Source organism: Cavia porcellus, unplaced genomic scaffold (assembly GCF_034190915.1).
Source record: "Cavia porcellus strain 051 isolate PalLab524CR breed Dunkin Hartley unplaced genomic scaffold, mCavPor4.1 scaffold_3, whole genome shotgun sequence".
Classification (NCBI taxonomy): Eukaryota; Metazoa; Chordata; class Mammalia; order Rodentia; family Caviidae; genus Cavia; species Cavia porcellus.
In genome coordinates, this window is record NW_026947486.1 from 80,877,211 (window position 1) to 80,902,384 (window position 25,174).

Genomic DNA, 25,174 nt, shown 5'->3' on the forward strand with positions numbered 1-25,174 from the left:
ACTCCTAGTTATATATATGTATATACTGTCTCTAATTTGTCCAGTGGCTTTCATGTCCCATAATTCCAGCCATGAATGAGTTGTGTCACTGAATCCTATGGGTTTTTTTTTTCTAATATCTGAGTCTGCTGGCCCCTTTTTGTGTTGAGAGAAGGCCTTACTGTGTAGCACTGACCTTGAACTCATGATCTTCTTGCCTTAGTCCCTGAGTGCTGTGATTACAGGTGTGTGCATTGCTGGTATTACAAGTGATGTACCACTGAGCTACACCCTTAGCCTACCTTATACTTCTTAAAAAACTCTTGGATAAGTAACACCAGTCTTCTGGTTTTTTCTCTCCTCTCTGGCTATTCCTTCTGTCTCTGGAGGTAACATTTCTTTACCAGTGCAATAACATGAGTGTTCTTCAAATCTGGGCCTAAGGTCTGCCTCTTGTTCTTTCTTCATTCTTTTTTTCCTGAAGTAACAGAATCCATGTTCATCACTTCAGTGAAAACTTTGAAAATAGGTGATTTCCTAGGGGCTGGGAATTTAGCTCAGCGGCATAAGCGCCTGCCTTGCAAGCAGGCAGTCGTGAGTTCGATCCCTGGTACCGATAAAAACGAAAAAGACAAAAAAAATAGGTGATTTCCTGCATATATCTGACACAAATCTCTTCTCTGACCTGTTTACTCAGCCCCCTACCTGCCCTTCTCCTTGGTTACACGGCTTCTCTCAGCAGCTCACCACTGCTCTCAACTCTGCTAATGCCAGCAAACACACTTTCTTAACCTCTGTGTGGTATGGGACACTGTCAGATGTTGTTGAAATTTATCTCTCCCAGCTGAGGCCTACTGCCTTTTAATCATTTGTAATGGCTCCTTTATGTGATTTTTGGGATTGGCTTCTAAAGACTGAAGAATTATAAAATAGCAACTTAAGTAAAGGCCAACTGATGCCATGTTAGGAGCTGGAAGGAAGAAAATCTTATTCTTCAAACATTTTAACTCTTATGGAAGAACAGTGAAACATGATTTGATCCTCTCCTTGGAAGGTTAGGGAAGGCAGGAACTAGTATCATTCATCATTTCAAAATTCCCAAATTCAGTATCAAAAATCAAATTTCTCAAAACAAAGTTATTCAGTAAAGTTATAAAATACATTTAGCTTGGGCTAGGGATGGAGCTGAGTAGTGCAGTACATGCTTAGCATCCACGAGACCCTGGGTTTTATCCCCAGAACCACACGAATATAAATGAACACATTTAGCTGCATACTTAAGTGCTTTGATATTTATTGACAACAATACAAAACAGGTTAAGACTAAAGCTGTTATTTTAGAAGAACAGATATTGGTGCAGTTTCCTTCCTGGAGAGAGTATGCACTCATATCAGATCATGAAACCTAAGATAAAAACAAAGACTGGATTGTCAAGAACCAAACAGGGACTAGGTTTTACCTATTAATAGAAAAATGCTAAAGGCAAAATGAGTGGCTTAAAAATATTATTGATGCTAAATTCATGTAAGCAAACAAAAAATAACACTAATCCTAGGATTTGGGGACACAGGATATAGACATGACTACTTAAATTTCTGTATCAGCGATAATTTGTTATACCCATCACTATACCTGTACCAAAATTACATGCTTATTGCTTCTACACTACACAAAGTCAACAGTTATTACCAACAATGCAAAATAACTGGACCTGAACAAGACTTCAAAGTGACTCTGCTCCACCCAAACCAAGAATATCCAATCCAGGATTAATAACACCATTTGATTTTAGAGCCAGCTCTTTTTTTCTCCTGTCATACAAAATTAAGTCCTCTCTTGACATTTCCTGCCTGCAAATTGCAATGCATATCTTTCGCCACCATCTTTTCTGACACTGTGAAATTAATTTGGAGAAACTGCAAAAACAATGAAATCATACTTCCAGTTCTGAGCCTGCAATTAAATTCCTGCTTTGACGCAAAACATACTCCTCTGCAGTGTATCCCACCGGCACAGCGACCCCTTTCTGTTTCTCTATTCCTTTGCCCTGAAGGCACTTCTGGATTTCGGAATACGTGCTCTTTGGCTGCCTAGACAGTCAGGACACCTACAGCCATTCTAATCTGTCACTCCTCTCCTCCTTCTTTTCTATGGCTAATACCACTTTCCTGCTTTTTTTCTACTGCTGAATCTCCAGACTTGGTGCTGTCATCAGGGACACACAGTCGATTTCGGCTTCGAGCTCCTGGTTGGTAAAGCTGCATTGCCGGGCGGTCCTGAAATAAAATGAAATATGTTCAAGTTATGAAATTGCTACTAAGCTGTTTTGTAGGGCTCGGGGTTATAAGTTATATATTAAAGTATCCCAATCAAGTCATACAAGACCAAAAATATGAGTACACAACAACTGCCTATTTCCTCTCCCCTAGCTCCAAAGGAAAGCAATTATTTTTTATGACTCAGCTCATTTTTGTTTTTTGAGATGGTCTTGCCATGCAGTCTAGGCTGGCTTTGAATTACCCACATAGCTTAGGCTGGTCTCAAATCTATGATGCTCCTGCCTCAACCACTCAAGGGCTGGGGTTACAGGTGTGTGCCACCACCCCCAGGTACTACAGTAAACTTGTGAGAAATTTACTGCCAAATTTTCTTAACTATTTGAAGATGAATTAATTAGCTTGAATGTTTGGAAACACATCTGTATCCTTACTCTTTACTCCAACAGTAAATTATTTGTCTTTTTGACTCACTTTGTAGCCTAGGCTGATCTCAAACTCACAACAATCCTTCTGCCTCAGCCTCCTGAGTGCTGGGATTATAGGGGTGTGCCACCAGCCTGGCTTAAATTACTGGAAAACTACCTAAGTGCTTGCCTATCATATGTGAGACCCTGGGCTTCAGCCCCAGCATGCCCCCTCCACCAAAGTTTAGGACTAAAATGAATGAAAACTCTTTTAAGTGGCAACTTCCCTGAAATTATATGCTCATACCTCTATGTAATGTGCTACTAACATTTTGTTTTTGAGATGGGATCTCGGTGTTTTGCCTAGGCTGTTCTGAACTTCTGAGCTCAAGTGATCCTTCTGCCTCAGGTTCCCAAAGAACCTGATGTACCATAAACTGGCTATAAATAGCTTTTAAAATTTAGGCATAACAAGCTAACTCTCAGCAGGTGATACTTTAGATCTTATTCCTAAATAAGCTAAGGAATTCGTGCACCCCTTGATTCAAGTAATGTGCTTGGCTTATGACAGTATGGTCACAGAAAACTTCAATGTATAAGCCTTTTTTTCCCATTGCCAGGGATCAGATCCATGGCCTTTGCACTGAGATACATCCCTAGCCCTTTTTCATTATTTTTGTTTTGGGATAGGGTTTCACTGAGTTCCTAAATTGTCCAGGCTGGGTTTGAATTTGTAATCTTCCTGCTGCTTCAGACTTCCAGTGTTGAGATTACAGGCATCTGCCACAACACCCAGTTTATAAACCTTTTAAAGAATTCAACTAAAAAGGAACTGTGAGTGTAGCTCAATGGTACAGTATATACTTAGCATTCACAAAGGTTTAACCTCTAGTACCCTCTCAAAAGAATTCAATGGAAAATTACATAAGCCTTTTCTCCCTGCCTCATAAAAAATATCCCAAAGGAATTTTTTCTTTGCAGTACTGGGAATGGAACTCAGGGCCTTATGTATGTTATGCAAGATCTCTACCAATGAGCCACACCCCAGCCTAAAGCATTATCTTAATTGAATACTTGCAGTAAAATATTTCAATACTTCTACAAGATAAAATATTAAAACAGATGAATGTCCTGTATAGTAAAGATATACATGATGAAGCTCCCACTGTGCAAACATGGATAATTTGAACATCAAGAGTAAAAACAGACAATCACATATTATATTTCTAAATTCATGAGGTTTTTTTTTTTTTTTTTTGAGACAGGATTTCACTATGTAGTTCAGGCTGCCCTTGAACTCACTATGTAGCCCAGGCTGGCCTCAATTCACAGTGATCCTTCTGCCTCAGTCTCCCAAATGCTAGGATTAGAGGCCTATGTGCCTCTATGACCAGCTAATCCTTGAGTTTTTACTTTCTTTTTTTTGTGGTACCAGAGGTCAAACTCATGACCTCACATTTGCCAGGTAGGCACTTATACCATGGAGCTAAATCTCCAGCCCCTATCCAAGAGTTTTTAGAGACTAAAGCTAAACAAAGGAAAATTCACTGATAATCCCTACATGTTGCTTTGCTGGGACACACATTGTAAAATATTGTAAATAAAGGGAAAAGATTAAATGTTTATCTTCCTTTTCCTGTGTACACTGTATTTTAGGTTAACCCAACAGTTTATGAGGGAAAATTCTTTAGAGAAGAACATCTGCTGCAAGTTGCAACTAGAAAGGCATTTGTCTATCACTATTTTCCAGCCTCCCAATAAAATAATGAATCTAAGCAAAATCACTAGAAGACTGACAAAAATTTTTATAATAGTTGGAGCAGGTTTAAAATACCTGAACCTATTAATCAGTCTTTAAAAAAACATTTTATCTTGAAAAAAATTAAATCTATTGAACTATTTTGTAAAACTTGCAAGGAATCCCTACATATACTTCTCATAGATTCATTAACATTTTGTCACATTTATTTATTTGTCTCTAATGTATGTACTGGAGATATAAAATCAAACAAACAAACAAAAACCAGCCACTCTACCACTAAGCTACATCTGGGGACCTTTTTTTTTTAAGTTTTATTTTGAGATAAGGCCTTACTGAGTTGGCCAGGCAGGCCTTGTGCTTGTTATCCTCTTGTCTTAACTTCACAAGTATCTGGGATTATGGACTATAAATATACTTTGATTGGCATATAGCCATGCTCTTTCTTTAAAACTGGGGATTTAACCCAGGAACTCACCCATGATAGGCAAATGCCTTACCACTGAGCTATGCTCACAGACTCTTGTTCATTCTTTTTACATATTTTCTATGCCTGTTTTCCTACAGTTGTAACAAAGACCAACCACATGGCTCACAAAGCCTAAAATATTTACCATCCAGTCCTTTACAAAAAAGCTTGCTAACTTTTGCCCTAAAGATAACTACTAGTTTTACTTATTTTTTATTTTTGGTGCTGGGGATTGAATTCAGGGCCTCCTGCATGCTAAGCACAAACTCTGCCACTAAGCTACAACTTTAGGCTTAACTTTAGGCTTAGTTAAGCCTAGATGGAATCACAGAAGATACATATTAAATGATATTGCAAGGATGTAATTTACCATTCCAGAACATGAGAAGCACTACAGGTTAAACTGGTTTCTGCAACAATATCAACAAAAAAGTTGTAGGAAAACAAAAGAAAGGACAATTGCTTAGATTAAAAGATAATTTAAGGAGATAATTGGAAAATGTAAACATTGGATAAATAAAATGTTAAGGAATTACTGTGAATTTTTTTAATATGAAAATGTTGGTGGGTGGGCTAGGGATATAGCTCAGTGGCACAGTGCCTGCCTGGCAAGCACAAGGTCCCGAGTTCAATTCCTGATACACTGCACCCCCCCCAAAAAAAAGAAAATGTTGGTGGGGTTAAGAAAAAGACATTGGGCTGGGGGTTAATTTCAGTGGTACAGCAGTTGCTTAGCATGTGTAAAACAGAGTTAGATCCCCAACACCACTATCACCACCAAAAAGAAAAGAGTCAGGTGCTATGTTCTGTAGTCTCAGTACTCTGGGAGACTAAGGAGGATCACAAGTTGGAGGCTAGCCTGAGCTACATGGCAACACCTTAATCTCAAAATAAATAAAATAATAAATGAAAATTTAAAGAAGAAATTATATGTCTAGGATTTGCTTGAAAATAATCCAGTAGAGGTAGGGATGGGGTAGAGCAGAAAGAAGGTTGGCCAGGTGTAGATAATTGTTAAAGCTGGGTACATGCATGGGGTTTTGTCATATTATTCTCTATTGTTTTACTTTTGTGAATGTTTGAAATTTCTACAATCAGTCAAAAGAACCCAGACAAGGCTGGAAAAAGATAGCTGTAAGTTTCCCTTTAAAAGTTCTACAAGCTGGGCATGATGGTGCATTCCTGTAATCCCAGCACTCTGGAGGCTGAGGCAGATGACTGCCATGAGGTTGAGGCTAGCCTGCACTAAAGAATGAGACCCTGGCTCAAAAAAACAAAAAGAGAAACCAAAAAAAACCTGTTCTATAATAGAGGCTGGGGATATAAGCTCAGTGGTGGAGTACCAGTGAGGCCCTGGGTTCAATCTCTACTACCAAAAAAAAAGGTTCTACAACAAACAGCGAGATGACTTTTTCCTATGCTCTGTAGGAAGAAGAAAATTTCATGAAAATAATCAAGCTTAACAAAAAGCAGCACCTTGTTTCTTATGCGATCTCTCTTAACCACTTCCTCTTTCTTTTCAGTTTTTTCTGCGGTGACTACAGATTCTGTACTTTCATTCTTCTTTCCTTTATCCCGAAGTGCTTCTTTCTCTTTTTTAATTTCTTCTTCTTTTCTTTTATAAACCTTCTCTTTCTCATAGCGCTCTTTCTGCCTGCGGCGCTCTTCTTCTTGCCGCCTTAGTCTCTCTCTCTCTCTCAGTATGCGCTCCTGCTCTCGTTCATAGTCCCGGTCTCTCTCCCTGTAGTCTCTGCTACACTCATCTTCAGGTCTGCATGAGAAACAAATGAGACTGAACCTGTGAATGCCTTATAACTGTGATGCAGGAACACTGGTACTCTCACTTGACCACTGTGATGAGGTTGTGCTTTTAAAACAGAGTGAAAAATACTAGCAATTTATTTATTTATAACACTAGTGTTTTAGAAAACAAGAAAACCACAAAAGCATTTACCAAGATTAAGACACTAAGAACATATGAAATGCTTCTTTCCTTGTGCCCCCACCCTGCATAAAACAGTTTACCTTAATTCAGGTCCAAGTCCAGGATATGGCAATGAAACTAGCATCTAGCAGTAAAGCATATCCAAGAGCCCTCACTACTGACTGACCTCTTCAGCTTTTCATCTTTAAGCTCGTTATCAGAACGCCTGGACAGTGTGCAGATCTGCCCACTGGCTCTTTCATCACTCAGATTCTCTTTGTCGGGTTTCTTGGCTTTGTCTCTTTTATCCAATTCTTTTTCATCTCCTTTTTCTGGTTTCTTGAGCAGCTTTAAAGAGAACATGTTTATTTTTATTTCTAAAGTTAGAAATTGTTTTTTGATCCTATCAAAGAAACCAATCCACTAAATCTTTACAACAGACTATATGTGGCCCTCTATCTCCATAGGTACACTTAAAATTCCAAGTGAACAATTTCATGCATGAGAATAGTGATCTACTAAAAAGGACATTACTAATGTGAAAGTGTGATCCACCCACATGAAGTGCTCTAATCACTTTGTGGCAATGGAATTGGGACAGAGACCCCTTTGGCTTTAAATGGTCAACCTTTAAGTGAACTCTTATACACTTTCAAATAGGCTTCCATAGCAAACCAGCATGTCAATATAACTTGATGGGAAAATATCCCACAGATTTAAAATACTAAGTAGATCATTACTGTTGATCTATTTTATGTGTGTGTACTGAGAATGACAAACGCCTTGGTCACCAAAGAAGTAATCCATTACAAGAATAATTCTGCCTTAAACTTGAGAATAGCATGTTTGTGGGGGGAGAGGGTTTGGGGGTATGGGTGTGGTACTGGGGATTGAACCCAGGGGTCTCTACCACTGAGCTAATTCCAAGTCCTTTTTACATTTGAGATAGGATGTCACTAAATTGTCTGGTTGGAACTTGAACTTCTGATCCTCTTACCTCAGCCTCTCAAATTGCTGAGATTACAGACATGCACATAACAGTACCATTATACTATCAACAGAGGTCAATAGCAAGAATTACTTGACATTTGATTGAAAAAATCCAGATGTCTTTTTATAATACAATGATGAAATTCTACCTCTACTAAGAATGCATGCATATATATATATATATATATATATATATATATATATATATATGCTATTCTTCCTCACATCATTGTTATAAATCTCTCTAGAATGTCCCTCACTTAATGCTTGTTAGTCAGAGAGATTCTTAGGCAAAATAGAAGGATCTTAAGTCTCAGAATGAAAGCATCATCAAGGTTGATCTCAGGGTGAAGGCATTACACCAGTCAGCAAGCAAAAGGCAAAGCGCAAGAAATAAGCATGAAGTATTTCAGCACACAGACAGCCACTGTAAATGGGAGTTCTATGTGGACACAAAGAAGGCACCAATGTCAAGTGAGAAACCATGTGCAGCTTTCATTAGAAGTGTTCTTACTTCTCTAATGAACATCTGTATTAGAAGCCGAGATGTTCATTACTGTAATAAGAACATTAATGAATGTCTCTGGCATGGCTGGCTCTACCTTCTGCCTTATGATCATTAGGAACCTACAAGCCAAATCACTGTGACATGATGAATTGCTGGAAAGAGTGGAGATGGGAAATTCCCCTCTGCTTGAAACCCCTACCATCAATAATGACACATAGGGAACCCTAGTCATATAACTGGTGTATTTTCAGGAGGTAAAAGAAGGCGACCTGCCACCATCTCTGTGAGATATTCTCTAACTTTCTGAAGTACCAGGTATTAGTACTTTCTCAGAAGGTTCACCAGAGCAAGGGCTGCCCTAGCCATACCCTCAGAAGGAAAGCACCGTGCTTGGGATCTTTCTATAGGTTTCCTCTCCCTACATGCAATGCATTAATCAGAATCTACTGTTCACAGATTCCCTGCTTGAGATAGTGTGGGAGTCATGTGAGAGGTAAAAGCACATAATGCCAGATGCTTATCTGTAGTCCTCCCACAAAGCAGCCAGTCATGGGAGACATTTAAGATGAGAAAAAGCTGTATTGCCTTGGTTGTCCTCTGGCTGTATGTCGCTGAAGCTTCTGGGTACACAACAGAGCATCAGGAAGTCCCCTGGCTTCCTTGTAAGGGAGGAATTTAAAATAGCTGAGCTTTTAAGAAGACCCAAGCCAGCCTAAAGGGGTTTTCAACAGGTAACACTACCACCACCACCAAAGGGATTTATCAGCTAAGACCTGTGTGTGACATGATACTAGGTTCTCTGTATCATGTATTTGGTCCTTACATTTTTCTGATTCACAGCTTGTAACAGAAACCTGTGTACCTGAAGACAGTGGAAAACAAACAGATGAGGCAACTTTATGTATCAATTATGAAGGAAAAAAAGCTGAATAAAACCCAAAATTCATGCCAGCCAGCCCTCATTTGCTATGAACTGAGAGACTAGTAATATAAACATCATTTTTAAAAAACACAGATATACACTAAAGAATGTTAACATCATGTAAACTACTTAATCCTTTTAAACAATGTTAAACTTAAAAGAATAATTCTATCATTAGTGTATAACAGAACATAATTTTTTTTGGTCTTTTTGAGACAGGGCCTCATTATGCAGTTCAGGCTGGCCTTGGGCTCACTTTGTAGTGCAGGCTGGTCTCAAAAATAATAGAAAAATTTTATTTGTACACTTTCTCCCAAAAAATGCAAAACACAAAACAAAAATTCATTTATACAAACACAGGATATGTGCATAAAGAGATACATGCAACAACATGCAGTCAGTTTCAATTATATTCATACCTTAATCTTTGGTTCATCCTTTAATTTGTCCCTTTCTGGAACTCTTTCTACCTTTTTCAGCTTTTCTATATCTTTTCTTTTACGTTTTTCTTCTTCTTTCCACTTTCTTCTCTCTTCTTCTCTTTGCCTTTTTCTTTCTATTTCTCGTCGCCGTCTTTCTTCCCTTTTCTCTTCTCTCATTCTCTAGAAAGAAATATCAACATAAGCTTTCAAATAAACTAATCATCACCAAAAACCTAATCAATCCCACAGGTATGGTGGGCCCCCACTAAATTGGACCATCTTTCCTTCCTACTTTCCGTAACCTCCTTAACCTTTGCCCCACCCAGCAAACAAGAGAATGAAGATCAAAACCCGCTAAAATTAGCGTTCCACTGCTGTCTTGCTGTGTTTCCAGAGGCTCATAGAATATCAAGTGCATCTCTGGCATAAGCTAAGGACTTTTCAAGTTTGCAGAGTTAACCCCTGGTCCCATAAAGAGAGTGAAGGAGAAGGCCAGTGTAAGACAAAGCAGTCATACCTTTAAGGAATAATCATGGGAAAAAGAACCTATTTTTCCTCTAGGATTCTACTGCTCTTACAATGTTTATAGATATGAACTAATAAAATTAAAAAATAAGAGAACTTTAAAAACAAAAGATTTACCTGCTTGTTTTTCAGGAAGCTCAAAAGTGGGGTTGTCTTTTTAGCTACATAAATGTAAACAGATTATTAATACTTATCAAGCCCTACACAGAATTCATCTTTCTAACATTCCCTGCCACCCACCCCAGATGCAAAAACTACATTCTTAGATAGCAAGGTCAAAAAGCAGCTTTATAATATTTCATATCAACAATACAAGTTTTAAAAATGCTTTTTAAGGATAAAGGTCTGGTATTCCCCACCAAGATTGTATTTATTACATATCATATATACTAATAAAAAGGGAAGAAAACATACTTTATTTGTACACTTCTTGCCAAGAAAGGGAAACTTACATTAAAATAATAAAATAACATTTAAGAGTAATTTCAGTTAGTAAGAATTAAGTACAAAGAACATTCTCCTGTTTTACTGACAGGAATATAAATTTATTTAACTGGAAAGAAACTGGAGGAAAGGACTAAACGTATCCACTCCTTTTGACCTCTTATTTCCACTTCTGGGAATTTACAAAAGTTACCACATGTAAGCTCATCTTGTCCATTCATTAATGAATATAGTTTTAGAAAAATATTTAAGTTCTTTTTTCAACATTCTTAACAATGCTATTAGCCTCATAATCATCTTTTTGAACATACATGTCCTTAAGGTAAATTCCTAGGGGTGGAAATCCTGGGTCAAAGACTCCACTGTTTAAAGCTAACAGAGTTCTGACAACCTACTACTTAGTTTCCATGCTCCCATTTCTTAAGTTTTTAATTTTGCAGTAACTAATTTCATCTTTTGATATTTTCAGGTCAATTTTTAAAAGGAATATGAATTTATTACTAGGAAATAATTGATCTTCAAAGACTTACCACTGTCTAAGCAAGCTTCATCAATCTCTAAACTTTTAGTATCTGTATTACACTGGTATGACACTAAGTAGGTCACTAAAAATTTGTCACATCTTTATCAATGCAGTCTCTTAATCCTGTGAAGCAGGTATTACCACTTGCATTTTCTAGTAGAAGAAACAATCTCAGGGAAGAGAGTGACTTCCTAGAGTCACACAGCCAACAAGAAAAATGACAGATTTAGGCATTCTGATGAAAAAGCCATTGCTCTAATTCCTTTTGCACACTTACCTATTAATTCTCTATTTTTAGCTTCAATTTCTTCTAACAGTGTCTCTGGAGTAGATGTCATTTTTTCATTATCTGTGGCATAACTCTCCAAAAATTTCCTATATTCTGGATCTATATAATTGTTTAAGGAACCAGAAAACAGATTTCAAACCACAAAGGAAATATTACCTAGAACATTCATTTATCAGAGAAGATAATTTTCTACTTCATGGAAAACTGAAAAACAAAACAAATACACAGGGTACACTAGCATTTAACTGGCTATTTGCTCTTAGAATTTCTATTAATGATACCCTCTATGGGAGTCTAGTTGACATCAGAGTCAGGAAAAAATGAAACTTCACACATTAGAACAGATCCATAAGAGGTGTTACATAGTTTGCTGTCAAAAGTCAGTTTCCTACTAATGCAAAGTCACATTTATGGAAAAACTAGAAGTTATAACTATGGTACCTTCAGAGAATATTAACATAGCAAGTCAGCATTTCTTGCATGGGCACACCTCACTTTAAGTAAACTCAACATAGGAAAATCAAGTGCTCCAAAAAGACAAACTGGGTTAAATCCTAGGCCTGGCCCTAGAGGTGATGCTAATTTCTGGAGTTTTCTCCTACACCTTTGACATCAAAAAGGGAAATACATAGGAGTCATTATACTCCTTGTTTCTACATACTGCTGAGTATGTCACTCAATCTCTTCCATATCTAAACCTGTGATACTGTTTACTCATTAATATGTTATAGTAACAAATGATGGAAATTTAAACTAGACAATTCTAAAACATAAACCTCTGATATAAAATATTAGAGTTAAATCTTATCCAACATAAGAATTATGCGAACTGTCCAACAGAATATTAGAGACCTCAACATCTGAAGCTGATTTACCTTGCATGGCATTTATATTTTGGTTTTCAGTTCTAGTATTTCTGTTCAAAACAGTTATTATGCATGTAGTAATTTATGTATTCAAAGCCTAGAAAACAGGACTGACCACTTCAATTGGTTTGCAAGTTAACTTATGTACTGACATTCTCCCAGCAGAGCTCAAACTCTCCTCTTTATAAAGATAATGGAAACTAAGAAGCATCAAAGAGCAACTGTTATACTTTGAAACATGTGATTTTTTCCACTGTCTTCCAATTAATAAATCCATGATGATGTATTACACACTGTATTTCTTGATGGTGGAGAAATGAAATACTACAAAGAGATCAGAAACTCTGCAGGAAACTCACTTCCATTCTGACAACTGTTCAAAGGTTTCACTGGAACAATGTATGTTATTAACTTTATTCTCTGTATTTCCTATCTTAAAATATTGGGTTGTAATTAACTCTCCCAAAGCATTATTTTTTAAAAACCCAATGGCAAAAAAATGGCAACATTATTATATAGCTAGTGCTATACTGTACCATCATCGATAGTCCCAACTTTAGAATCTCTTTTCTTAGTCTTCTTTTTTGCAGCTTTTTGAAAAGGTGCAAATTCTACTATAGCAGGATATTCCTGACCTGTTTAGAAAAAACAAAACAAAACTATACTTGCTATAACCAAAGAAATGGCCAAGGTGGATACAAGAGAACCAATCCATTATTTTCTAGGCCTGCTTAGACAGCAGTCATTTGAAGAAGGTATCTCAAGTGGCATAAATCATACTGGTAAAACTATAATCAACATCCTACCAGTGGAACCCAAAATTCACTGATCACATAAAGATATGCCAGTAAACGGGGTATTGTGGTACATGCCTATCCTCAACAATTCAGGAGGCTGAGGCAGAAGGACTGCTTAAGCCCAAGGGTACAAAATCAGCCTAGGAGAAAGAGTAAGGCTTTTTTCTCTAAATAAGAAAGACATGACAGGGAAGTAAAATATTCACCTAAATGTAACTTCCAAAATGTGGCAAGCCAGGCATGGTGGCACATGCCAGCACTCAGGAGGCTAAGGCAGGAGGATCACCACAAGTTCAAGGCCAAACCTGGGCTACATACTGAGTTCAAGGCCAGTCTGAAATGGATAGTGAGATCCTGTCTCAAAAAAATTTAAAAACTAGAAGACAACTGTTGGGTGAGATGTGGAAAAATTGAACCATTTGGGTGCTTTTGGTGGAACGTAAAATGGCATAGCTGTTATGAAAAACAGTATAAAAGCTACTCGAAAAATAAAAGATAGGGACTGGGTGTATAATCAGTGGTAGAAAGCCAGCATGTGTGAGGGCTGGGGTTCTATCCACAGTGCTGACAGACCAAACCATATGGCAGTTTCACTTCCAGACATATAGCCAAAAGAGAAAGCAAGGGTTTGAATATATATTTATACACTCACATAGTCAGTGATATTATTCATAATAGCCAAGATGGAAAGCAACCCAAGGATCTCTCAACAGATGAATGAACAAAATGTGGTATATACATACAATAGACTATTAGCATTTAAAAAATGGGACACTCTGCTGGGCTTGGTAGTGTGTGCCTTTAATACTACCACAATGGGAGATTAAGGCAGGAGTATCACGAGTTCTAGCCCAGCTTGGGCAATTTATCAGCACCTGTTTCAAAATTAATAAAAGAGTTTGGGATGCAGCTCAGTGCAAAGGCCCTAAATTTAATCCTTAGCAGTACAAAAAAATTTAAAAGGAAATTCAGATACATGATACAAGGCAAATGAATCTTGACAGCATTATGCTCAATGAAGTCAATCATAAAAAAATACTATATTATTCCATCTATGTGAGGTACCTACACAGTAGTCAAATTCATTAAGACAGAAAGTAGAAATGATGATTTCAGGTCGTGGAGGGAAGGAGAGATGGAAAATGTTTCATGGGCATAGTACTACTTTAGCAAGAACAAATTTCTGAAAGTTGGTTGCAAATCAATGTGACGTACCTAACACTACTGAGCTGTATAGTTAACAATGGTTAAGATGGTTTTAGATGCATTTTGCTAAAATTTTTAAAATGCAAAAAACAAAAAAACATGAGGTAATGATATATGCTACATGGGTGATTCTTGCAAGCATGTTGCTAATTAAAAGCCAGTTACAGAAGGCCACATACTATATGGTTTCCATTATATGAAATGTCTACAAGAGAAAAATCCAGAGACAAAATATATTCATGGTTATTCGGGGCTGGTGGAAAAGTAGAACAGGACTTGAACACTAATACATATGGAATAATGAAAACATTCTGGAATAGTGATGATTAAACCATTTTGTAAATACCCTAAAAAAACACTGCATTGTATTTTGTGTAGTACTGGGGATTGAACACAGGGCTTTCATACTGAGCTGTAGCCTGGCCTTTTATTTTTCCTTATTCTTGAAAACATCTCCCTAAGTTGCTAAATTACTTAGGCTATGATCAAATGGGGGATCTTCCTGCCTCATCCTCCAAGTGGTGAAATTACAGGCATGTGACTGAATTGTATACTTTAAGTGGGTGAACTTTATGGTATATTGTATCTCAAAAAAAAAAACCAAGTGACTTACGAAAAACATATGATTCCTGCCATAGAAAAATGACATACAAGGTATAAAATACTATCCTTTGATCGCTGATAGACTGAAACCAGAATAAAATGAGAACTGACAAGAAAGCATCACAACAAAACAGTCATGCAGGAGACATGGCTTTAGAAATTCTAATGAATGAGAATCAGATTAGCTTAATAACTGAGATATGTCAAAAGGAATGAACTAGATAAACCAACCTTAAGCAGAGGAAAACTGTAAAGGGACAAGCTGAAAACACAGAAAGTAAAGCTGCACTATGGAGGGTCCTGCCTACTAGGCTAAGTTTAGACTTTGTTTACAACTATCAATTTAACTCACCTTTTCTTTTTTTTTTTTGGTAAGGGAATTGAACTCATGACCTCACACTTGCCAGCCACTGTGTTGCTAAGCTATCATTCTAGCCCCTTAGATCACCTTTGTAAAAAGATTTATTAATTTCATGGCAATACACTGAAATATACAGAAATAGAAAAAAATCCCCTAAGTTTAGAGAAGTGGTTAGCTGATAAAGCTATAGAGTATAAAGGTGTAGTTACATCTAGTTGAATAAGACAAAAAGAACAACTGGCAAGATTCGTCACTTGTGTTAAGTATAAGGAATAAAAAAGAAACACAAAAGTTAAACACAACTCAGATATCTAGGCCAAGTAACTAAGAAATTATTATTGCCAGGCATAGTGGCACACATCAAATGTAATCCTAGCACTTAGGAGGCTGAGGCAGGAGGAGTGCAGCAAGTTCAAGGTCAGCTGGGGCTAAATAGCAAGTTTGAGGCCAGCCTGAACTACACAGCCAAGACCTTGTCTCAAACACCACTGCTATTTACTAAAATTTTAAAAATGGGGTGAAAAGTAGCTGGTTTAGGGGAATAAAAGTAGGACATGGTAGGGTATAGCTCAGCAGTGGAGTCAATCTTAGCAGGCACGAGGTTTGACCACCAGCATGCGCACACGTGAACGCGCGCGCACACACACACACACCCTTCCCCTCCAAAGAAAGCAATCTACACACAAAGTTGGAGAAACATAGGTGACAATTGTTCAATTTTTACTCGCATATTCCTTGACAAAGATTTAATTTTTTTTTGTCTTTTTCGTTTTTATCTGTACCAGGGATCAAATTCAGGACTGCCTGCTTACAAGGCAGGCGCTTATGCCGCTGAGCTAAATCCCCAGCCCCGACAAAGATTTAATTTTATAACCAAATTTAAATAACACTGAGAAAAAAGCTAAACAAGAAACTCCATGTAATTTACTTATGATTACAAAGCCAAAAAAGATGGCAAATAGCAGCATGGACATTCTTTGGCTAAATACTATAAACAGAAGATATTAGGAAAAAGTGAGTTAAAGCAGAAATTTGTTTTCCCGATAGACTGGATCATCTTAAATATAGTTTAAAGATCAAGTTTGATTTTTTTTTTGTTTTTTTGAGATAGGGTCTTGCTATGTAGTTGAAGCTGACCTTAAACTCACTTTGTAGTCCAGGATTCCCTTGAACTCACAGAAATCTTCCTGCCTCAGCCCCCCAAGAGCTGGGATTACCGATGTGTGCCACCATGCCCGGTTCTGATGTTTTAATTATATATAACTTTGTGAGAATGTTAAACAGTATTCTAACTGGTTGGTTTAATGGATAAGAATTAAATAAATAAATGCTGGTTCTTGAAGCAGGATGAAGAGTAAATATTTAAAACTTGCTATACAAGTTTAAAGCGTCATTTATCAGTACTGTTGCTGAAACTAAACAGTCAAAAGAGCAGATTTAATCCTCAGTAAAAAAAAGTGTCACATAAGGAGAAAACTGGCAATTTCATTCAGTTCATCAGATTAAAGAAATAGGTTAATAAAAGTACCTCAGGGCTGTGAAAAGTCACATGTCAATGTATAAAACTGCAATAAGCTTATCAAATGTGTAAAACTCTGTAAATGTTGCATTTTTTCAACCAAGAATTTAGAAAATCATGGAAAAAACATTGTGATGCACATATTGTCTTAACAATGACAAATTCCCCTTCTAGTTCAGTTACAAAGACTCACCTTTATTGTCAAGGAATACATAACCATCAAATCGATCCCTGAACAAAATAATGTCCTCCTGGTTTTTAAAGTTGATATATGCTCTGGCATACATATGAGGATACAGACTGCAGAAAGGAAAGCAGTTGTGTAAATACGTTTGCAGGTGTCTGGCTGAACTACAAGAATTCATATATTAAAGAGACAGGCTCAAAAATCAAATGGAAAACATTAGTAGGATAAACAGAAGACACTTTTTCATTTACCCCTCCCTCCTTTTTTCCTTTTTTCTTTCTTTTCTTTTTACCTAGTATCATTAGAAAAAAACTCAAAATAATCATGCTCAGGCATAGGTTGAAGATGTTCCTGAAGTTGCTCCTTGGTCAAAGTAGGAGGTAATCTTCGAATTACCACCTTATGAAATAAATAAGGAAAATAAAATTAGTACAAATCAATTCTCGGTTCTATCAAGCAATCAATTTCTGAAGATTGGTTTTAACGTGGTGTTTAAAACTCTTGGAAATGGCAACTGCCTGGAACAAGGAAAAATCTCAGGGTCTGCTCTTCATCCACAGCCCACCAGATTTATGAAACACTTTCTACTAATTTTTAAACGCATGTAAGGGCACATCAGTGGGTCAATCCTGGTCTTTTGTGGATGCCGTAAAATATTAATTTAGTAGCATCTTTCACCCACATTCAACACACCTAAAACCAAATCATCGCCCGTTTAAAGACTTCAAAACACACAGACATACACAGGTGCGCGCGCGCACACATACGCACACGGACACGCAGACACACACATATCCACCCGATGCTCTCAAAATAGGATGCTGTTCACCTGCCTCTCTAGACCCCTCCACGCCTCCATTAGTACTACGGTACTACCACAAACTACTCCCTTCCCTGGTGTGCCCGTCACTACGTTAACAATTCTCCCTATTAGACTTAATTCTCCATTCCGTCTCCGTCGTTCCCCCGTATCCGCCGTTCCCCCTTCCGTTACCATCGCCACAGCTCCGAACAGACCGCTCCCATCTGTGGACGCCCCCCAACAGTTCCCACACCCTACTCCGGAGATGGCGGGATAGGGGTGGGGGGCGCTTCCCCATTTTACGCGAAAGTAAGAGACAACGTAAAGTGATGTTCATTCAGGCGAAGTCATAAGGGGAACTCGGGACAGGAAGAGCGCAGCCCCGTTCCAGCCATCCTCCACCAGCGGCGGACCCGTCCCGCCCTCTCCCGGGCCAACCGCCGGCTGGGCACCTTGCTCAGCGCCTCTTTCTTATCCTTGTTGCGGTCCTGCTTATCTTCTCCTTTGCCGCTGTCCCCCGAAGCCCCATAGCTACTGGCTGAGGCGCCCTGGGGCGTTAACAGGGTTACTCGCTTCTCCTTAGGCCTGGAGTCCTTCTCTTCCTTCATGGCCACGGGTACGTTCCTCTCAGAGGCTCCTCAGTCTTAACCCCGGTACCCCGCTACGCCGGGCACCTACGACTCCCGGTCAGCTCCCATCGGAGCTCCACCCCCAACAAATACCCCTAGCGATAAACCGGGCCTTGCGTTCCATTGGGCCACCAAGATCTCGCGAGACTTCGGGGCGCCCGGCTTCTCTTTGTGGGAAGGTTTTAACACTTCCTCTTTACTTCCCGCCTGCTGAATACCCGCACCGCCCAATCGCCTTGCGGCCCATATTCCCTCGGGGCCCGCCCCTTCGCGAGTCATTAGCAACTCCGCCATTTTAAAAAGGCTCTTTGAGGGACTTCAAATCCTGGCATGCAAAGCGGCTGCCCCCTTCTGGTCAAGAGTGGTGGAGCTATAGCCATCCTTAGGTCCTATTTTATAAATAAATTGCATCATGAAAGTATTTTTTTTTCTTCCCCCCAGGTCAAAAAATAGATTCTGTGGGGTTAATTAGCTTAGTTTACCTCATACAAGCTCAATATATCTAAACTGTGCTTCGCTAGGAAACCAATTTTTTTTTTTTTTGCGACAAGATCTCACCATGTAGTTGAGGTTGGCTTTAAACTCACTGTAAAACCCAGGCTGCCCTCAAACTGGCGGCGACCCTCCTGCCTCAGCCTCCTGAGCGTTGGGATAACAGACATACACCATCACACCTACCTAGCTAGGCAACACTTTTTTTTTCTTTTGTAAGACGGAGATACCACTATGTTGCCCAAACTGGTCTCCAACTCATTACTTTTCTGGATCAGTTTCACAAGTAGCTGGAATTACAGGCTGTGCTGAGCTGTATATTCTAACATTGAATCTGAAGTGTACTTTGAGAGACTTTAGAATTTCTTTTCTGTGTATTGATTAGGATTCACAGATACTTAACAAAGACACGTGATACTGATTTAAAGGACCAACATCACTAAAATGTGTAAGTCCCAGTGTGGCCTTGAACTCAGGGCAATCTTCCTGCCTCAGCCTCCCTAAATCTTCGATTATAGGGTTGTGCCACCGCACTCAGCCTCCTCTCCACCGTAAAACGTCAATTTTACATTATTTATAAACTCCCCAATCTGGGAACAATCCAAAAATGCTCATAATAAGTGAATGGGTGAGCAAAATGTGGTACATGGATAGAATAAAATAGTACTCATCAATAAAAATGAACTACTAATACAAGCATTAGCATGAGTGAATCTCAAAATGACTATGTTGAATGAAAAGAATCCAGGCACAAAGACAGTATATGCTGTATGGCTCTATTTATATAACATTCCAGAAAAAGTAAAGGTGTAGTTGTTAGATCAATGATTGCCAGAGCACAGGGTAGGGAAAAGAGATTAACTGCAGAAGGGGCTCTGGGGAGCCTTTTGGAGTGATGAAAATGTTCTTTATCTTGATTGTGGTAGTTGCATGATTACACACATTTGTGTAAACTCATTGAATTTTATGCTTAAAATTAATGCATTTTATTTTATGTGAATTTTACTTCAATAAAGTTCAAGTCCACAAAATTAAAAGAAATTGCCCCAAATGAGAGATCATGTGCATTGCATCAAATCTAATATACCATCGAATCTACCACCACCATTACTCATATTACCAAGAAAAATTGTGCTAATTCAACAATGATATACCATCAATCTCAAAATGTGTCTTGATTCCAAAATGTGAAAAACGGAGTTTTAGACTCAATGAAACATGTTATTCGGCATTATGTGCAGTTAAGGAAAAGGGGTGTGGAAACTGGTGGGAAGTACAGGTGAGGAACTGAAGAGAGAGAGATAAACAGAGGCCCATGGAAGGCGGTACTTAAATCAGGGTGCAACAGGAGCTGGAGGCAGAAACTCTGGCTCAGAGCCAAAGCCCCTTTTTGCTGTTGCCTAGAATACATTAGGCAGGCTCTGTCCTTACATGTTCTCACCGCTGTTGCCCAGCCTGTGCCTGATTTCCTAACTCCTTTTGCTGCGAATGCTTCTTGTATTTGGAATCTGCCTTCAGCACCTGGCTGTTCTTAACCTGCTGCTTGGCTGTGTACTTCCGTCGGTATGTGCCCCTGTTTTGGAGTACTCAATGCCTTTAAACCACCAGGTCTATGGCAAGTGTCAGAGTGTGATGTCCCAGGGCTCTGACTTTTTAAATCTGTATTCACTCCTTCATTAATCTCATACATTTATTCATTCTTTGTCCTTTCACTGACAACTCTAAAATTTCTGTCTCCATCCATTCCTCTCCCTGACTTTCTAGATTCACATCCAACTAACTCCCTTCTTGCCCTTCACAACCTCTGAATGTCTCCAAAATGGAGCACTTGATTTTCTTTGCCACTGACTGTGCTAGTTTCCTATTACTGAGACAACAAGGGAGCACTACAGCCGGGCAGTGTTGGAACAGAAGACTGGAACGTGAAAATATTTCTCCGGGAGCAGAAAAATATTATCCTTCATAGCATGGCACGTTTCAGCTGAGACTCTGGTAAAACCATGCAAGCAGAATGTTTGAATGACATGAGAAACTGTTAGCAAAGAAAACCCTAAATAAGACCTCTAGATTCACTTGCTCCTAGTTCACTTAATTTTTGGAGCTGTGGGAAGTTCTGGCCTCACAACGCAGCCCAGGCTGGCCTTGAACTTGCCACCCTGCCTCAGCTTCCAATGTGCTGGCATTACAGGCATGCACCACCATGGCTGGCTAATTCTTAGTTAGTTTGAAAATCACTGATGTTTGGGGTCATACAGCCAAACAACACATTATCAGTTTTTCAGTAGCTTTGCTGTAGATAATGCTTCTGGCACGTGGGTTGTGACAGTAGCCACCTAGGTTACTTCCCTGGCACACGAAGGCTGCGTTTGCTGAAAACACAAACCTTCTCCTGAGCCTACAGAAATCTCATGGGTGACTAAAATGGATAAAACGCTTGGTACCTCTTTTTATATTGTGTCTGTCCCCTTTGCTTTCTTAACCTTGGATCAGACTCCACTCAGCTCTGCACATAGACTTGTTGATATTTAAATTTTTTAGAATTTGGTTATTCCTCTAACACAGGACTAGTGACCTATCCTATCACCACTGGGGCTGGTGTGTGTTTTCCTTTTCTTTTTTTTTGTCCCTCTTTCCTGCTCCCACCCTTGTGCTTCTTCAGAAGCCATTAAAACCTAAGCACCCAAAGACCTTTGCATTGAATAGGACCCAGACCCAAAGATCAGGATGCTTTGAACAGATGCATGGAAACTCATCAACCGCCAGGGTGAGTTGACCGTGACTACCTGCTGGTCCACGTCCTCCTCGAGGACAACAGGGTTTTTTTTTTTTTTTTTTATTAATTTGCTGCTGCGGGTGGAAGGGGAGTCGAGGAACTGTGCCCCTGTTGTCTTTGTTGAAGAAGCAGCAGCGTGCTCACTCCTTCTACCGATTGATTTCTTGTTTCCATCAGCCAAAACCCCAATTTGCCTCGCCCCCCACCCCTACTCCAGTAAAGCTTTGCCTGGGCAGGAGTAGGAACTTGCAACTTTGGCCTGGTCTACACCCCGCTGTCTCTGGGTAAAGGGATCGTGTCCAAGAGCATTATCACAAATTGAATGGGTTTACATAATATGAATTTAGGATAAAGGGCAACCTAAGTGTTATTGGGCTAAAATCAAGGTGTAGGCAGTGATGAGTTCCTTCCTAGAGGATTTAGGGGAGAATCCATTTTTCTCATGTTTTTCAGAGTCTTGCGGTTGCTGGTGCTCTGTGCCTCAAGGTCCTTCACCCATCTTCCAAGCCAGCAGCACAGCATCTGACACCACTTCCGTCACTTTCACCTGCTTTGTCTCTCCCTGCACTTTTAAGGACCTCTGTGATTACCTTGGGCCCACTATATGATCCGGGAGAATCTTCCTAAAGCTGGTTGATTAGCAAAGGTTTGCCGCATAACCTAACCTAGCCACAGGTTCTGGAGATTAGGATGTGAACAAAATTGGTGAGGCCATTATTTTGCCTATTGCAAATTATTACTGCACACTGCAAATTTCCTTTTTTTTTTTTTAAAAAAAAAAACCTGCTTATTCGTAATCCTCCCGCCTTAGCCTCTTGAGTTGCTGGGATTACAGGCAGGCATCACCTTGCTGAGGATAAACTTTCATTTTAGTATTTTAAACATTCTTTTTAACTCAAGTATAACACATATATGGATGAGATCACAGATGGCAAACAAGCAGCTTGCTAAATTTTCACAAAATAAACACACTCATGTAACCAGGATGGAGATCAAGAAACAAAACATTTCCAAGGAAGGCAGAGGATGCGGCTCAGTGGCAGAGCGTGAGCACGCAAGGCCCTGGGCTTGGTCCCCACAACACTGTCCCAGGGCTCCCAATGCTCCCTGCTTGCCCCTTCCCTGTCTCTTCTCCTGGCAAAAACATCCTCATGCTGACCTCTTGCAGCCTCCCTTAGTTTTGTCTGTTTAAAACTGTAATCTTTTCATATTTTACTTTGCATTCCTGTAGTGATTCATGAAGATGAGCACCCTTTCATGTATTCATCTTGCACAGTATGACTTCTTTCTTTCTTTCTTTCTTTGATACAGGGAATTGAACTCAGGACCTTGCGCTTGCTAGGCAGGCACTGCCATTCCTGGCCCCTGTGTGGCCTTTTTAGTCTCTTGGTTATTGCACCATTTTATATTATTTACTGCAAAACTAGAGAAATAAAACAGACAGGGACAGTGTTGTGCATCTTTTCACCAAGTAAGGAAAGAACCGTGTGTGTGTGTGTGTGTGTGTGTGTGTGTTTCACAGTGCGGGGAGAAGAATGCTTTCTTTTGTCCAAATATCATCTCGCTCTTAGTATGTAGGGCTTGCTTTTCTTTTTGCAGTACTGGAGGTGGAACCCAAGACCCTCACACTGAGCTACATCCTCAGGCCTTTATTTTTTATTCTGAGACCAGGTCTCACTAAACCTCTATGTTTCCCAGACTCGGCTTGAACTAGCCATCCTCCTGTCTCAGCCTCCCAGGGTGCGGGGATTATAAGAATATTCCACCATGCCAGTTCCCCCAAAATGTTCGCATCACTGATTTGACCATTTCACCCTATACTACATGTCAAGGTCTTTCTAACTTGCTGAGATGAGCAATGTCACATTTGGGACTCTACCTTAGAAAAGCAGGAGAGAGAGAGGGAAAGAAAGAGAGAGAGTGAGAGAGAGAAAGAGAGAGAGAGAGAACTTTAAAATTTCTTTCCTAGAACATGCTGTTTGAATACATTTATTGTCTCTTTCATATTAACTCTGTTCACAAATAAAACTTATAGGAATCAAGTGGGACTCCTGGCATTTAGCATCATTTAGCTTATTGGGAACTATAAAGCTCAAATTCAATTTCAAGAAAAATTGATTTTCACTTAACAATTGTGTTCGTTGTTGTCTTTAATAATTTATTTTTGATGCATATCAGCTCTAAACGCACTCAAATTCTAAACAGAAAGTTAGGAAAGGAATTGGATAATTTGTGTAATTCAATTTTTTTCAAGTTAGGCATGGTGGCCCATGCCTGTAGTTCCAGCACTCAGGAGGCTGAGGCAGGAGGATGACTGTGAGTTGAGGCTAGCCTGAGGTACATGGTGAGATCCTGTCTCAAGAAAAAAATTTTTTTTTCACATAAGCACCTTTTAGCGCTATCTGTAAAAAATAATGTGTCATTTTATGGATTAGGCAACTTAAAGTTATATTTGAGAACTTTGGATTCCAATGTAAAAAACATATTTATGGAGTATAATCATTTGATGTGCCTTCTCATTGATTAAAGATTACAGTAAAAGTTATCAAGGAGATATTCCCCATGCCTGGTGATGACATAAAACAGAAGGGAAAGGAAGATATGACAAAGAAATTTAAATATACAGGAAAAAGGTGAATTTCTCAATTAAAATAATTGTTTAGTTTATAGCCAGGTGTGGTAGCACAAGCCTGTAATCCCAGCATTTAGGAGGCTGAGTCAGGAGGATAGCTCTGATCTGAGGTGACCTACTGGCTTTTGGGTTTGTTGATTGTCTTCATTTTTAAATGTTTTTTTTAATATATGGAGATTGGCAGTAGCTTTATTGTAATAGTAAGAAATTGAGAACACAAATGTTCATCAGCAACTGCATAGATGAATAAACTGTGCTTTATCTATACAATGGATTAATACTCAGGAATGGAAAGAAGTGAAATTTAAATATACATGACCTGGATGATTTTCAAAAAAAATTATGCTGTGTCCAAGAAGCCAAATAAAATAGCATATATACAATATGGTAACATTTGTTCAAAACTCTGGAAAATGCAAGATAATGTATAGTGATGGAAATTTGAGGATGGGGATGAAGACACAGAGGAACCACGGTGGTTTTTTTCTCCTTTCTTAATTGTTTTCTTCCCTGTACCTTATTCTGATCTTTTCTAGCTTCACAAATTAAATGATTTATGTAAAACTTTGGAATTATTTTTTGGCAGTGGGTATTGAACCCAGAGCCTCAGGCAGGCCAAGCAATAAGCTATGTCCCCAGTCTGGTATTTTCTTTTTTCTTTTTGAGACAGGGTCTTGCTATGCAGCTCAAACTGGCCTTGAGCTCACTTTGTAGCCCAGATTGGTCTTAAGTTTACAACTATCCTCCAGCCTCAGCTTCCCAAGTGCTGGGATTATAGGCATGTACCATCAAGCATGGCTCTGGAATATTTTTTAAAAAGTACATTCAATCCTATATAGTTTCTTCATAATTGCACTTTCTTCGTAATT

The 25,174-nt window shown here is 38.9% G+C and overlaps 1 protein-coding gene across 2 annotated transcripts; it reads right to left on the minus strand.

The window, feature by feature from the left end:
* Positions 1–1,249: 1,249 nt before the first annotated feature.
* Positions 1,250–18,513, minus strand: Upf3b (UPF3B regulator of nonsense mediated mRNA decay). Of its 2 annotated transcripts, XM_063246330.1 has the most exons (11): positions 18,232–18,513; positions 17,270–17,376; positions 16,984–17,090; positions 12,841–12,939; positions 11,427–11,537; positions 10,300–10,343; positions 9,655–9,837; positions 9,137–9,175; positions 7,003–7,163; positions 6,368–6,662; positions 1,250–2,256 (listed from the first exon to the last, which is right to left on the minus strand). In XM_063246330.1, the coding sequence occupies exons 1-11, from the start codon at positions 18,385–18,387 to the stop codon at positions 2,107–2,109; spliced, it is 1,452 nt and encodes a 483-aa protein (XP_063102400.1). In that variant the 5' UTR covers positions 18,388–18,513; the 3' UTR covers positions 1,250–2,106. The 2 variants fall into 2 exon arrangements, with proteins under 2 accessions (XP_063102400.1, XP_063102401.1); XM_063246331.1 differs by lacking the exon at positions 9,137–9,175 and having other exon boundaries at positions 18,232–18,511.
* Between the last annotated feature and the right edge of the window lie 6,661 nt (positions 18,514–25,174).

What these genes read in the sequence shown, in the direction of transcription:
- Upf3b (XM_063246330.1), bottom strand. Translation starts at nt 18,387, where the DNA reads ATGAAGGAAGAGAAGGACTCCAGGCCTAAGGAGAAGCGAGTAACCCTG. An exon ending in TGTATTCCTTGACAATAAAG is followed by an intron (nt 12,940 to 16,983) that starts GTGAGTCTTTGT and finishes TTTTCTAAACAG; the next exon opens with GTCAGGAATATCCTGCTATA. An exon ending in AGGATGAACCAAAGATTAAG is followed by an intron (nt 9,176 to 9,654) that starts GTATGAATATAA and finishes CACTGTCTTCAG; the next exon opens with GTACACAGGTTTCTGTTACA.